At 54.9% G+C, this 15,294-nt stretch overlaps 1 protein-coding gene across 7 annotated transcripts in view; it reads left to right on the plus strand.

Annotated features, from left to right (window-relative positions):
- Positions 1–15,294, plus strand: part of DYSF (dysferlin) — a 221,544-nt gene that overhangs the window by 133,946 nt on the left and 72,304 nt on the right. For 6 of the 7 annotated variants that reach the window (XM_063077909.1, XM_063077912.1, XM_063077914.1 and 3 more), the window contains 4 exons: positions 4,584–4,765; positions 7,111–7,251; positions 7,632–7,661; positions 8,969–8,998. In XM_063077909.1, coding sequence (XP_062933979.1) covers positions 4,584–4,765; positions 7,111–7,251; positions 7,632–7,661; positions 8,969–8,998 — 383 coding nt within the window. Of the gene's footprint in view, positions 1–4,583; positions 4,766–7,110; positions 7,252–7,631; positions 7,662–8,968; positions 8,999–14,648; positions 14,691–15,294 lie in introns of all 7 variants that reach the window. The other variant, XM_063077907.1, reaches the window with a different exon arrangement.

Here is a 15,294-nt window from a genome sequence, read left to right on the forward strand (position 1 = left end):
CTGTCAAGAAAGCAGAAGGTCCTGTGCCCTCTTTGCTGGCCTCCTGGCTCTTGGGAGGTCACAGCTGTGTGCCAGTTGGGTGGTCCTGAGGGGTGTTCCTGCCAGGCCAAGCCATAGAGAGATCTGAGGAACCATAGCTGCCCCCCAGCTGGGGCCACCTCTTGGTGACCAATGCTTTAGTATCCCTCAAGATCCCAACTCTGTCCTGGGTGGCACTGGGGAATTCTTGCTTTTGGGCTTCCCATGTCTGGACTCCAGTCATTCCCTACTCTCCTTTTTAAAGCACAGCTTTTTGTTAAAGTTGGCTCTGGCGGGAGCAATCCACCCGACGAGCTTAAGGAGGTGTTTTCCAAAGTGCACTGGAGGCTTGTGAAATGCTCCACTTGAAAAGGGTTCCTGAGTGAGAGAGACTGGGAAACACTGCATGCTTGGCGATTTACAACGCACGGTGGCTCTGAGGCGGCTGCGGGAAGGAGCCTGTTTAACCTGTTTAAGCACTCATTAGCTCCCCAGAGAACTCACCACTCCAAGAACACATTTTGGGAAACACTGATCTCCAGGATTCAGTCCAAATTGCTCAGCACGAATCCAGGACGGTTTGTCATTCGCCCCTCCTCCCCTCCCACCTCCTTTACCCTGCTGCTCCGGGTGATCCCCACTTTCCCATAGCCAGACCAGCGATTTGCTGCTTCCCAAGGGCCCATGCTCCATGGGGTCTTTGCCTGTGCCGTGCTGGGTGCCTGACATGCCCTCTCTTTCTTGCTTTGCGCTGGATGCCTCCTCATTCTTGAGACGCAGGGTAGGAGACCTCCTTTGGGAAGCCAGATTTGATGCCACCATACTACATCAAGTACCCCCACTCCAGCACCTGTACAGTCCACTATTAAGTTGCACATCACCGTGTATTATAACTATTGTTTAGCTACCATTTTCAACCAGTAGTCAGAATCTTAAGAGCTTGGATTGTGTCTCATTCATTTTCAAATTCCTAGCACCCCACTAACCTACCGCATGGTAGCCAATCAATAATTTTATAGTGAATGAATGATGTATTACAAATAAAGCTAGAGTGAACATCTTTGTACATATAGCTTTTTGGTTAATTTGGATGACTCCCAGGAATATGGGGAAAAGGGTATAAACAGTTTTATGTTTTTCAGGGCATACGGCCCAATTGCTTTTCTGAAGGGCTGCTGAATTGCTTCCAGCAATAAAGGAGAGTACCTATTTCATCAACCATTTGCCAACCCTGGGTTTTATAATTTTAATCAATTTTTCTTAATTTTATAGGAAAAATATTGCTGTAGTATAGTTTTAATTTGCATTGCTTTGATGACTAGTGATCTTCTCCACCCCCTTGCAAGGGCTGCTTCCTGTGAGTGGGGCATGGTGGAAGGAGCACTGGAATAGGGGTTAGGGGGGTCTAGTCCTGGCCACACATGACCATGGGGTGGTGACAGACTTCCTGGGGCAAAGCTCCCTCTTCTGACAAATAAGGTAACACTGCCTGCCCTATCTCCCACCCCAATGGTCTGAGCAGATTGGTGGAAAGGCCCTGGAGCTCCCGGAAGGTCTGAGTGGCAGAACTCTGGATCCAGCCAGAGCATCACCTGCCTGGGGCTTAGTGCTTATCCCTTGCTCTCTGATGGTGATAGAGTCTGATAGATTCCTTGCATGTCCACGGCTAGAGCCTCCCTGGAGCAGCTTGTGGTCCTCGGAGAGTTCCAATCTGAACGTGCTCGCCTCAGCTCAGGGGGTGCTCCATATGGCTTGGCAGGTGTGGCCCCAGGGAGAACCCTAGGCTGGATGGACCTGGAGGCCCCAGCTCCTCACCTTCCCCTCCACTCTCTTTGGGAATCTGCTTCTCCCTCATCCTGGCTTTCCTGGAAGAGGGATGTGTCTGTGAGTCTTCTGGCTTTTCTTCATTTGCCCACCTTGCTTTAGCAACATCCCCCCCACCTTTTTTGGAGGGGCTGGGCACTGTGTGGGGAGAAGCTAGGCCCCAGCACACAGTAGCCCAGTGTCTGAGGCCCCAGGCCTCCAGGCTGCTCTTTACAATACCTTTGTTGTGTGTTTTCCTCCCATGGGCGGGTGGGGCACGCGTGTGGGTCTGGGTGATTTTTGTTTGAAAGCCACCCCCTCCCCACTCTCCCCCCAGCGCTGAGCTCATTGCCTGGGCTGATGGGGCTGCTGGAAGGAGTCGGCCGGCTCGGGGGCCAGCATGGGGGGTGCTGCCAACACCAATACAGCGTTCACAGCCGCTACAATGTGCAATTGTGATCTTTGTGTAAACGCGGCCGGTCTGGGGCCCGCACGCTTATAAAAATAAAGCGTTGAGAAGCATGGGGGGCGGGAACAAAAGGGGCTTTTTCGCCGGCTCTCTAATATGGTTTTATTTATCGGAACGCGCCCTCCTTCCCTTACTGGAACCGGGAGAAGTTCTCTGCCGAGCTTGGAGCTGATGGTATCACAGCCAGACGGTTTCATTAAATGCACAGACGCCGCTGGGCCCTGCCAGGGGCAGGAGGGAAAGGGCTTGGGGCCAGCCCTGCCAGGGCTGTTGTGTGGAAGGGAGAGCCCCATGCCAGGGAGGCTCCCCCCAGGTGTGGGTGGTGAGACATGCTGGGCATTTCTCCTCTGCCCTCTCCCCTGCCAAGGGCCTCCCATTGCCTTCTTCTACTCTTGAATCAGGTTCAGAGCCAGTTTCCTGCAGGCAGCCCTCCATGATTGACCCCAGTGTGCTTCTGTGCTCGAAGGCTGATGGGCTGTTCCCAGTCTGGTGACCACCTCCTCACAGCCACCTATACACCTCCTAACGTAGCTTCCTATTAGCCAAACACAGCATTGTTCAGCCAGTGGGTGCCCATAGCTTCTGTTCCTTAACTTAGAAGTTCCCTACCCTAGTTAGCTCTTCAGGCAATAGTCACAATCTCGGACCCTGATGTCTTCATTCCCTAATGGGTCCTGTCATTGCCCACCCTTCTCACCTCCTGTGCAGTGGCCATGATGTGCCACTTAGTTTCCTTGTGGCGAGGGAGCCTGTCCTGCTCCCCTTCCCTTTGTGGAAAAGCGTTGTCTCCCCATCCCAGCCCCAGGGTTGTGTTCGGATATCCTGCACCCTTCTGGGGCCACCGTGGCTGTCTTGAGGTCACGTGGGGAGTTAGTGGTTATGCTGAGGCTGGCCTGTGGGGCTCAGCAGGTGCAGGGCACTGCAGGATGGAACAGGATGCTAAGGTTATAGGGCATGTGTTGGGGCACTGGACTCAGACCTCCCTGACATCCATCCAGCTGCCAACCTCCTGCATCCCCAGACTTTCCTGTCCAAGTGCCCCCAGCATCTGTCATGTTGAGTCTTACAAAATGCCAACTAACTGGACCCTTCCTCTAAGCAGTTGTCCTATTGGGAGAAGCTGGAGCAGCCCCTCATCCAAGCCCTCTGCTCCTCTCCCAAATTACATGCACTTAGTCCCATAGGACCTTCTCCTGCATTGGTTTCCAAAGTGTGGCCCTGGAAGGCAGCATCTGCATCACCCGGGAACTTGTTAGAAATGTAAATGCTTAGGTTCCACCCCAGACCTGCTGAAACAGAGTACCTGAGGGTGGGGCCCAGCAGTCTGTGTAAGCCTTCCAGGTGATTATGCCGCACACTCACATTTGAGAACCACTGCCCCAGAGTCTCCTCTAGTGACACTAACTTGCCTTTGGGACTAGGCAGAGGGAATGACACATGGCTGGGTTCCAGGCTGGTGCAGCTGGGGCTGGCAGGCTGGAAAGGAGTATGGGGGAAGCAACGAGCTGCAGGAGCCATGGGTTCCTCTCAAACCAACCACTGCTAAACAACTCTTGAATCCAGGTGCTCTCTATAGTGCCCCATGCCTAGCTAAGCCACCACCATCCCTGCCTGGACCACTGCAGTAGCCTCATGACTGTTCTCCCTGCACCTCTTCTGCCCCCTCCAGCCAGCTCTCCATGGGGCAGCTAGAGTGAGCTTGCTGAAATGCAGACCTAGTCACAGCAGTCTGAAGGCATCCCAGAGCTCACGGAGATCAACATTTCTACTCTCCCTTCCTCAGGGAAGCCAGAACACTCCCATACACACTCTTCTGCACTTTATTTCCATTCTTCAAAGCTCTGATCCAAATTATAATTTTACATTGGTTTGTGTAGATATTTTACATTTTGCTCAAATTGTATTCTCAGCTCCTAGCACCTTGCCCCTAGAAGGCGTTCAGTAAATGCTTATTGGATAAATTAAGGAACAAATGAATGAATGAATAGACCATTTAGGCACTCACTTTCTCTAGCTGGACTTTGTCCCCAGTGGCCAGCCCAGGAAACAGTGCAGAGGTGTTTTCTGGATCTGTGCCCACTTACCTGGACCCAGGCTCCAAGTGGCCTGCAGGCTGGCCTCGTGGAAGAGCCGAGAGCCCCCTGAGGAAAATGGGTTCCAGCCTGAATGCTGTAGCTCTGGAGGGGCAGCCCACAGCCCTGCTCCAGCTTTGGGGCCCTGCATGTCTCCTGAGTCAGCAACTCTTATGGTGCCTGCTGAGTCCTGTCTTCCTTCCCTGCCCCGGCCCACACAGATCCGTACGCAATCGTCTCCTTCCTGCACCAGAGCCAGAAGACAGTGGTGGTGAAGAACACCCTGAACCCCACCTGGGACCAGACACTCATCTTTTATGAGATTGAGATCTTTGGGGAGCCAGCCAGCATCACCGAGCAGCCACCCAGCATCGTGGTGGAGCTGTATGACCATGACACCTATGTGAGTCTGCCCACCTCCCTCCCTTTGTCCCCTCACTGCCCACCCCCTGTAGGGGCCCAGGGAGAGAGATGCTGAAGGTTGGATCTCTGTGGACACTTGGCTCCCCAACCAGATGGGGGCCCCCCAGGGCTGGGACTGTTGGCCTTTCCCCTGACCCCACAGACTATAATTAAAACTGTTTTAGAGTAATTAAAAATGGATTGCTAGCACATGTGCTGTGCCCTGTGGCAGAGATTGCTAATCAACACGGCAGAGAGAGGGGACAGATCTGGAAAGGTGCTTGACTGTGGGTCAGGAGCCTGGGTTTTCTCTGCCTCTAACTTGCTTATGTGATCCCGGGCTGGTCCCATCTCCCTATCAGACAGCTGTGTTGATTCCACAAACATCTATCAAGCACTTGTTTTACTGAACTGCGTGGCCCCTTGCTTGGGGTTCCCTGTCTAGGCGGGAGCCCAGACTCGCCCAAAGAGTGGAGAATCCTCCCCATGAGACAGTGTGTCCCCAAGTGCACACAGCTCTGTGGCATAGGCAGTTCTAACGGAGCTGCCCAGCAGAACTTCCTGTGATGATGGACAGCTCCACAGTTGTGCTGTCCATAGTGGGAGCCACTAGCCTCATGTGCCTACTGAGCACTTAAGAAGTGACTAGTTCACTGGGAACTACATTTTAAACTTCATTTAGTTTTAATGAATTAAAATGTAAATTTAAATGGCCACAGGTCAGGGGATTAGGGAGAAGGAGCAAGTGCAAGGTATGGTGCAGGCCAGGCCAGAAGGCCAACAGAACAGGTCTCAGGCTGTACCAGAGCTCCATGCGGCCTGCCCATCCACATCCAGTCACAGAAACTCTTTCAGGAAACTTCTTCCAAACCCTTCTTTCTTCCCTATCATTCCACGGCCACCCCCAGGCTGGGCGCCTCTTTGCCACACACCCAGTTGGCTGACACAGACTCTCTCTTCCAGTAGCATCCGACCTCCTGTTCTTAAAATGCTGCTCTGACCCTGCCCCTCCCCTGCAGGCCAGTGCCTGGTAGGGATCCCTGGGGAGAAGGGCCATAGCTCTTCCAGGGGGGTGGTCTCCAGGGTCCTGGGGGAGAGCTGGGGCTGTGCCCATCATTAATGTGTTCAAACAAATCTGTTCCTGTTCGCAAAGATTTGTCCCAACTCTCCCAACTGCCCTGGCCTTCTGCCAGCCCCACCACCTCTCCAGGACCCATCTACCAAAGGGCAACACCTATCCTAGAAGAGCCTTCAGGACCCCTCCCAGTGCTATGGCTGCTGTCCACCCTGAGTGATTGGTGCTGGACTGTCACCTGCTGGTGTGGGCATTTATGCAGGAGCTAGTGGCCATTCCAGGATGGCTCTTGGGGTTGTCTTCAGCAGTGGCATGACTGCAGGCAGTGATCCCTCCCAGTTCCTACTCAGGGTCTTTCCAGATGAGAGCCTTGGGCAAGGCACGAGGGCTTGTGAAGTCCACAGCGCCATCTGGCTGAGACCCAGGTTCTGCCCACGACCCTTGCCCTTGGAGATACTAACCGCAAGGCTGGAGTCCACAGGCCAGCAAGATCACAGAGGCCCACATCAGAGGGCTGGGCTTGGGCAGGGGCTGTGAGTGATGGGCTTTCTTTGTGCAGCGGCTGAGAAGGGGAGAGAGGGCAGTGCCCTTGGGGAAGTGGCCCATGTACAGGCAAAGGAGTGAGAGGCCCGTTGAGGCCAGGGGGCTTGAGTAGAGGGTGTAGGGGAGAGAGTGAGGCTGGGAAAGAGAAGGGAGCAGGCTACAGTGAGAGGGCCTGCCGTGCCTGAGAAGAGCTTGCACCCCATCCTCTGGGCAGCAGGGAGCCAAGGACGGTGCCTAAACAAAGGAATTATAAGACAAACTTCATTTGGCAAGGCTCATTTAATTTGATGAGTATGACCAATCTCCGCATTTGGCAAGTGGAGAAATTTAAGGGTGAAATAAATAGGAGATACAAAAGTCCTTGGAAATCTCAAACATCCATACTGCTGAGGGCATTAGAGATATGTGGGGAAGCTGTCTTTCTGGTTTCTAACGGGCTCAGAGCTGGATTAAATTAAAGCAGGGCGAACACTAGTTGGACATACAGAGGGACTTCCCAACCATGATGGGAATTCAAACGTAACAACAGTGGCCAGAGCTGCTCACATTTGCCTTGTCCCTGACTCCCTCTAAGAGGGCAGGTTCACCATTCTGCGTGAGGTGGCTGCTCTGACTGCCGAGGCCCTTTCTAGTTCAGGAGGCCGTTGTAGGCCTGGTGATCTCTCTGGGGCCACTCAGAGCCCTGGGCTGGGGGGACGCTGACTCTTCTTTCTCCATGCCTGGTCTAGGGTGCAGACGAGTTTATGGGCCGCTGCATCTGTCAACCGAGTCTGGAACGGATGCCCCGGCTGGCCTGGTTCCCACTGACGAGGGGCAGCCAGCCGGCGGGAGAGCTGCTGGCCTCTTTTGAGCTCATCCAGAGAGAGAAGGTGAGGCTGTCCATGTCCAGATCCAGAGGCCCCAGAGGTGGGGTGGGGTGAGGACACAGGCAGGGAAAGGCCCTGGTGGGAGGAGGGGCTGCCGATACACCCTTCTTCCCCCACCAGGGGTCAGCACACAGTGGGAGCCTGGACCCCCATATGCAGACTGGATAGAAGTAGGGCTGCACTGGAGGAATGTCTGGAGGGACCCAGCATGCTGCCAACCTAGCTCCCCCTGCACCTCCCACCCCCCTAAGGAATAGTGTCTGCAAAGCCCTGGACTGTCTGGTCATTGACATGTTCCATGAGTGTCATTTCCGGCCAGGTAGAAATGAGGGTGATGATGCTTGGGTGACAAGCACATGACCTAAGCTCTCTCTCTACCCTAGCCGGCCATCCACCATATTCCTGGTTTTGAGGTAAGTCTTGCCCTCCTCACCTTTTCTTCTTCTAATTGATTGCGAGCCTCCCTGTGTTTGCAGCCCCCTCGGGGCTAGGAAGGGCAGTCAGGCATATCCCACCACCATCCTGCGCTGAGCCCCCAGGAAAGCTCCTTGAGGCAGAGGAGGGCCTGGGTGGAGCTGCAGGGGCAGGGTGGGAGGGGCTGGGGTCCTCATTTTACTCAGAGACTCCCTTCCCAGCTCCGATCTTTCCTGCCCTTCTTCCCTGAGAAGTCTGAGAATCACAGACTCCCAGATGGAAGGGACCTCATGGTCATCTAGCCCAGTGGCCCTCAGCCAGGCTCACATTAGAATCCCCTGGGCAGCTTTAAAAAATCGCCAGTGCCCAGGCCCCACCCCAGACCAAATGAAACACAATCTCTGGGGGTGCAGCCCAGGCCTGGGTGTCTCCCGACACTGCCCAGAGATGTGGATGTACACAGGGGCTGGGAACCATTGACTCAGCCCCATGGCCCTGAGAGGGTGGTCCCACCAGCAGCGTCAGCACCACCTGGGATGTTGTTGGAAATGCTGGTTCTTGGCTCCCACTTCAAACCCACTGAAGCAGACTCTGAGGGTGCAGCCCAGCAGCCTGTGTATCAGCTAGCCGGCCAGCGCTCCTGATGCTGCTCGAGTTTCAGAAGCTCTGCTTCAGACTGCCTTTCCCACTACTTGTTCCCACCATGACCCTGTTTTCTTTCTCCGCTGGTGGTGGGGCTTCTTTCCCTTGTCGCTGCTCTCCTTCCTTCTCCTCGGGGTCTTGGTAGAAAACATAGACCTTCAGCTGGCACCTGGGCTGATCTGACTCATTACCCTACTCCAGACCAGGCTCAGCTGCAGCTCTGAGAACTGGTCGCTGGGGCTCCGTGTGGATGCCTCATTCGCCCCTCACAAAGCAGCCCACACATGTTTATACAGTTCTTACCGTACGAGCCCTCCTGTGCCACCCCCCATCCCACTCCCCTGTCTGCCTCTCCCCCCCTCCTGGTTTCTGTCCCTGTCCTGTCCAACCTCCAGCTCTCGGTTCTGGCTTGTGCATTAGCCTTTCCCACCAGTCTCTGTGCATCCATATCCATCACACCTACTTTCTCAGGGACCATGTGGAGGGCATGGCTAGGGAGCACACCATCCTTACCCTTGATGAGGTTTCTGTTGGCTCCTCTTAGTAGTGGCACCTGGTGTGCTGATCTCTGGACTGGCCTAGTGTTCCTTGTCACTAATGGTGTTCCCCCCCACCATTTCCTTCTCCTGGATGTGGAACCATCACACTCATGATTGTGTTCCAGGTGCAGGATACATCAAAGATCCTCGATGAGGTGAGCTGGACCCTTGAGGCTATGGCCCAGGGCTGGGGGAGGGTGGCCAGAGACAGAGGGAGGTGAAGGCCAGCCTCCAAATGTAAGCCCAGTAGGCACCTGCCACGTGGAGACCTACCTGGAACTTATTCCCCATCCTGTGTGTGGAACCTGGGCTGCCTGGGTGTGCCTTGGAGTGAGTCTAGCTTCAGAAGGCTTGCTGCCCTGTTAGGAGGCCAGACCCACCCAGACTGCATGGACAACAATACTGAGTCTTATTTGGTTGACTACCAGGTAGCACGTTTGCAAGAATAAAATGTTTGGAGGGGGCCAGAGTAGTCAAGGAAGGCTTCCTGGTGGAGGCAACATTAGCCAGACATTGTTGCACCACTTAGGAGGGAGGTGGGAAACATGCTTTTGGCCTAAGGGGCCAAGGCCCAGTTTGGGGCTTGGCTGGTTTAGGGGATGGGGTGGGTTGGGACTTCCTAGGGACTGGAAGAAGTTTGGAGTTTTTGTCTAGATGAAGCAAGGCCATGTCCTTTGCCTTGGGGAGTGAGGAGCATGTTCCGTTATGGCCTCCTGTGCTTCTGTGAGCAGATTGATATGAGTGAACCAGGGGCAGAGGCCTGGGTAGAGAGACAGGAAGGCGAGCCCTGGTCAGATGGAATTGGGGAAAGGGCAGCCACTTCCTGTCATCAGGGAATCCCCAGGCTGGGAGCGGACACCACTTGACATTTTCAGTGCAATTTGGAACTTGAAGTGCAGGGTCAGGATGTGGGATCCACAGGCCCCACACCCCTTACCTCACTTCCTTTTGCTCCCAGACCGAGGTGGGGTCCGCCAAGTGAGCCGGCCTTAATTGCGCCTGACAGGCAGCCTCCTGCTTCTGGCTGCAGTTGCGAAAGACTGCCGATTTGGAAAGGGAGGCAGAGCCCTGTCCAGGGAAGCAGCACGGAGCCCTCTCTCTTGATTGAGAGCACTCTGTGGCCAAATCCCACAGCCTGCTCTGAAGAAGACCCAGCCCAGGGATGAGTTATTAAAAAAAAGTTAAAATTCTTAATAACTGGATTTATAATATGTAACAGTGAATACTCAGATTCCGAGAGCAAGGATCTGGCTGTGGTCTCGTCGTCAAAAAGCAAATCAAAACTGCAGCTTTTGGGCCAGACCTGAAGAGAGCCAAGTGTCCTGCTACAGGGCCAGCCAGGCCACAAGCTGAGGCCAGGTGTGGGTCAGCAGGGCCATGGGGCAACAAGTCCTGGGGGTCTACTGGGCTCAGGGCTGAGCTGAGCCAGCAGTTTCAAGGGTCTGAGGCCCATTACAGTGAATGGAGTATCAGCTGGTCCAGAGAACAACCCTGGAAGATGACCTTGTGACCCCCTTATCCCCAGGGAGCCTCACTTGTCCCTGGTGCCCATAGCTCAGACCACTTCCCCCTCCCTTGAAGGCTAAGACTTGTGCCAAGATCCTGGGTCCTATTTGGTTTTAGGAATCCCCGGGGGCTGGGTGGAGGCAGGTTAGTCCTGCTGCTGCCACTGGTCTTGCAGGAAGCCTGATGCCTCAGCAGGATTTTTCTGTTTTCTTTGCGGTGGCCAAGCTCCTGCCTTGGATCCCCCATTCAGCCCCTTCCAGGCTCCCAGCCTGATCCTGGTAGAGAGCACTCCAGCCTTCCTGGAGGGCCATGAGAAGCCATGCTGGGAGCTCAGATCCTGGGCCACTGGCCGCTGGTGCCCTTGAAAGTCTGGGAGCAAAGAGGGGAAGGATGGGTGTATTAAGAAGCTGTCTGGCTGCAGGGGGTGTGGGCTGGGGACCGAGGAACTGGGGAGAGACCAACTAGGAGGCTTTTGAGACTGTTGGGATAATGGGGGCCTGGGCTGACTGGAGAGGGGCCAGGAGGAACAGATGGGACAGGTGACTGTGAAGTATGGTTTAAGGTCGGTGTCTCCTGTGGGAAGTGCCTTTTTTGGCTGGCACAGCCAGGTGCAGAGATTCCCATGTGCCCTGTGTCAGCCAAAGTGTCTGTGAATGAGATGAAATGCTTCCTGCCCATGCTGATGGCTCCCTGAACAGGACAGTGGGGGTGGCTTCCTGAAGAAGATGACACTGAGCTGACTGTTGACAACAGGCATTGGCAGAAAGGGTGAGAGAGAGGGCCTTGGCTGCAGTGCCTTGGGCTGGGGTCTGGTCACCGCCTGGGGCCAGTTCCGCAGGCAACAAGCTTTCCCCTCACCCAGCTCTATGCCATCTGGAAAGTCCCTCTTTGGAGCACTTGGTGGGGAAGTGGGACTGTTGCATTGTGTGTCTGAGGCTTTGGTGATGTCCGGGAGACCTGGGCCTTTGCAGGGAGGGCTGGTGGACAGAAGGGCTTCCTTCCCGCTCTTTTTGTCTTTGTCTTTCCCTCTCTTTCGAGCTTCTCCCTGCTCTCCCTTCGTGTTTCACTCTTCCTGTTTGCTCCTTGGCCCCGTCTCCCTCCTTTTCCCCGCCTCTTCTGAGCCCTCTGTCTCGTTTCTTTTCCTTTTTGTCTGGAGAACAAAGGCGGTCCGCGCTGCCAAGGGGAATGAGTTCAAAGAAACTGCAATTTTAGATTTCCTGAGAACTGGGGAGTATGTGTGTTCATGTGTGAGTGTGTGCGGGTGTGTACGCTCACGTGAATGCACACATGCACACACACGCGGCAGAAGAGGAGATCTCGGTGGGCTCCTTAATACCCAGGGGCCCCTAGGATATGGAACACGTGTGGAAGACCCCAGAGGGGTTTGCTGCCCTGACCATTTCGGGGGGGCCTGTTTCGCTTCTGTTGCTTTTCTCCTGCTCCTGGGCAGGGGATGCCCTGGTAGAAGCAACTGTGTGCTTCCTGGCTGTTTTCACTGCTGGCTCAGGGGATCGACCAGATGTCCCTCCGTCTGCCCTTCCAAATCCAGGTGATGTGGTATATGGCTTTCGCTCTGAGATGTATCCAAGGTATTCTGCTGCACCCTCGAATCCATTAGAAGGAAAAATTTGGTGTTTCGCAATCAGGAAAATAAACCCAGTGGTCCCCCATCCCCCTATTCCTCCCCCAAGGCCTTAATTTAAAACACTGTTTTTCCTGGGAAGTGTAATTAGAGCAACATGTTGTTCCTAACGAGCTGGGTGGGGCAGGCAGACAATGAAGCCCTCCCAGCCGGCCTGGCTGCCCCCTGCCTGGAGCTCCCCGAGGAACCAGGATGTGAATGGCCAGAGGGTCCCCTGACGGTCCCCTACTGGGTGAGGTGGGAGTCTGTGGGCTACTGGTGACAAGGCTGACCTAGGTGGCTGGAGAGGCTTGCTAACACTTCCCCTGCCCTGGAAGTGAACCTGTCTAGTGTGGTGGCCCCTAGGACTTGGGGGGAGCCCCTTCATGGCTCAGGGCCTTGGCTCTGTGTGCTGGACTGGCCAGCAGAACAGATAGACTGAAGGGGGCTGAAGGGTGGCGTCTGCTCTGATGGGGTAGAGAGCCTTGCTTGTCTTTGGGGTCTTCTTGGTGTGAGCTGGATGGGTAAGCACCCTGCACACCTGTAGCTCCATCAGTGTAGCCACCCCAGATCTTCCCTGCATTCGGGGTGGAGAGGGTAAGCAGGGAAGGGGCTGGTCAAATGTGGCTTCCTCTAGTTAGGCTTATGTTATATGGCTGCCCATGAAGTCTGTGTCTTTAGAGTCTCTGTCACCCATAGGACAGTGAATCAAGATGTCCTTTTAGTCTGCTTAGCCCCCTGCCTGGCAATGCCGATATGTCCCCCCAGTGCTGAGGAGGGTCACGGCATCCCCATTGAGAATCTCCTGGAGAAAGGGTGCCACACCCCTCAGCTGGGCTGGACCAGGAAGAAGTTGAGAAATGGGCTCCGGAGCTGGATGTCTGGCCGAGGCCTCAAGATTCCTACATGTGAGATGATCTGAGACCAGTCAGGACCTCGGGAACAGGGGGCCCAGGGTTATGAGAAGTTACACAGGGTTAAGAGAAGTCAGAGAGTAGGTCATAAGAAATTTCTGGAGTGTTTGGGGAAATTTTCTGGAGGATGGAGAACTTGAACGAGGCCCCGTAAGATGTATTAGATTCAGGAAGGCAGCAAAGGAAGCCATCCAAACTGAGGGAGCAATGAGCAGGCATGAGGGGGGGCTGGTGAGCGCCCCAGGTTCCGGCCAGAGCAGGCAGGAGCACTGGAGGGTGGGAGAGGGTGTGCTGGAGTCATCTCTCCATCCACCCATGCCCTCCCTCCTCCCTTCCTTCAATTATCTATTCATAATCATTTATTGGATGGGGGCTTTGGCTATGGTCCTGTATATAGAATTGTTGGTTTAATTAGGGACACAGAAAAGTGAACACATAGAGATGGCACAGAGTGACTGATGTGCCTTTCAGTGCAAGTAAGTACAAGTTGCTATGGGAGCCATGGGGGTACTTAAACTCAAGCTCAGGGCACCAGGGAAGATTTAAATGGACGTCTGAAGTCTGAGTGGGAGGTACCGAATGAAGTGGGGAAGAAGCGCGTTCCAGACAGAGGGACCAGCGAGCCCCAAGCCTCAAAGCCAAAGAGAGCATAGTGCCTCCTGCGACCTGCTAGTGTTCAGAAGGGCAGGTGTTGAGCATGTCCAGGGAGGTGGCTCATCGCTATTTGAGGTCCTAGAGGGAAATATTTATCTAATGAGAGATGAGCCCAGAGAAGTCAGCAAGAGCTAGAAGATGAGGGGTCTTGGAGGCCACGTCAGAGATTGCACTTCATCCTAAGTGGGTGGGGAGACTTTGAGGGGCTTTCAGCAGAGACTGACATTATTAGAAAGCTCACCCCAGCTGCAGAGTAGGGTGTGTGCAAAAGCAGATGCAAGGAGACCACTTAGGGGGATGTTGGTGGATCCAGGTGAGAGAGGGTGCTGGCTTGAACTGAGGAAAGGAGACGGGTGGATGGGCACGAGAGGTGGTTAGGACACAGAATCTCCAATGGTTGGTGATCAGTCAGGCATTGTGATGAAGAGGAGGAGCCAAGGGTGGCAGGGGGCTTTGGCTTGGTTGTCCAGAGGACGGTCAGCTGGCTGGATGCTGCAGAGGGGGACGGAGAGAGGGGCTCACAGTGTCCTTTGGGTTGAGCTACAAGCAGGTGATAGTTGACTTTGGAGGGAGAAGTTTCTGGGGAGGGGTTTAGGAGGCAGCAGCAGGGTGCACTGGCACTGGGTGGCAAGGACATGAGGGAGGAGGAGCAGTGGATGGAGACGGGAAGAGAGAAGAGAGGGCAGCTGCTGGAGGGGCCAGAGAGGAGGACATGGGTGGCTTTGAGAGACATGGGTGTCTTTTAAGTGGGGACAGAGGGGATCCAGTGATGGTGTGAAATTGGGGAGGACTGGAGGAGACAGGGTGAGGGATTTGGGGAGCATTAGGAGTGGACGCACAGCAACAGCTCATGGGCACTGAGACAGCCAGTGTGGTCTCAGGGGAAAGAGGCCGGGCTGGGGGCAGCCACAGAGGCAGGGAACCTGGGGAATTGGCAGCAGATGGCAGGGAGCAAGAATGTCCTGGGGCCCCTGGGGACAGCGAGGTGGACAGAGATGGCCTCGGGATGAGGATGGTGGCCTTGCGCTAAGGAAGCTGGCCTGGGACCCCACTCTAACCATGTCTCTGCTTGTCTCTTCCTCCTGCCTCCGCGGGCCTGGCGCTCCACAGCTGTGTGCTCCTGCCTTCCTCCTCCAGGGCCTTCTCCAGACGGTACTAGAGCTTGACCTTCTCGAGGTCCTTGTTCCCCCAGCCTCCTCGGTAGGCAGGTTCCTGAAGGTGGGGAGCCTGGTCCTCAGCGTACAGAGAGGAACATCCCCAAGGAGCTCCAGGGAGCCTGGAAGGAAAGATGGAACGTGGAAATGAGGGATAAAAAGGATGCTGCCCACGGTTTGGGGACCTAGAGAGGAAATGCTCCGGGAGAATGTATTCAGGAGTGTTCCTTGGTGATTTTAAGAGAACAGCCATGTGAGAGAGGCTGGTCTTTCTCCCATTCAGGGGAGCTTGGGGCTTTTTTTGTCCCTGGTCCGTCCTTTTTTGCCCTTTTTTGTCTTGGGCTTTTGGCCCCAGGCTCACATTTGGTTGGACATCAGCCACAAGAGGCCATGAGTAAGCAACAAGCGGCCCTTTAAGCACAACCTTCCTTTAAGAGGCCACCCCTACTGCACAGCCACCTACAGCTGGTGGCCTTGGAGTGCCAAGGGTGAACATCAAACGGGGTCCCTCTGGCAGCCGGGCCACTGCAGTGGCGATGCAGGCCCTGCTGCCATCCTCCAGGGGCACCTTTCATGCAGATTGTGATGTGCACAGTGCCCCC

Source organism: Cynocephalus volans, chromosome 14 (assembly GCF_027409185.1).
Source record: "Cynocephalus volans isolate mCynVol1 chromosome 14, mCynVol1.pri, whole genome shotgun sequence".
NCBI lineage: Eukaryota > Metazoa > Chordata > Mammalia > Dermoptera > Cynocephalidae > Cynocephalus > Cynocephalus volans.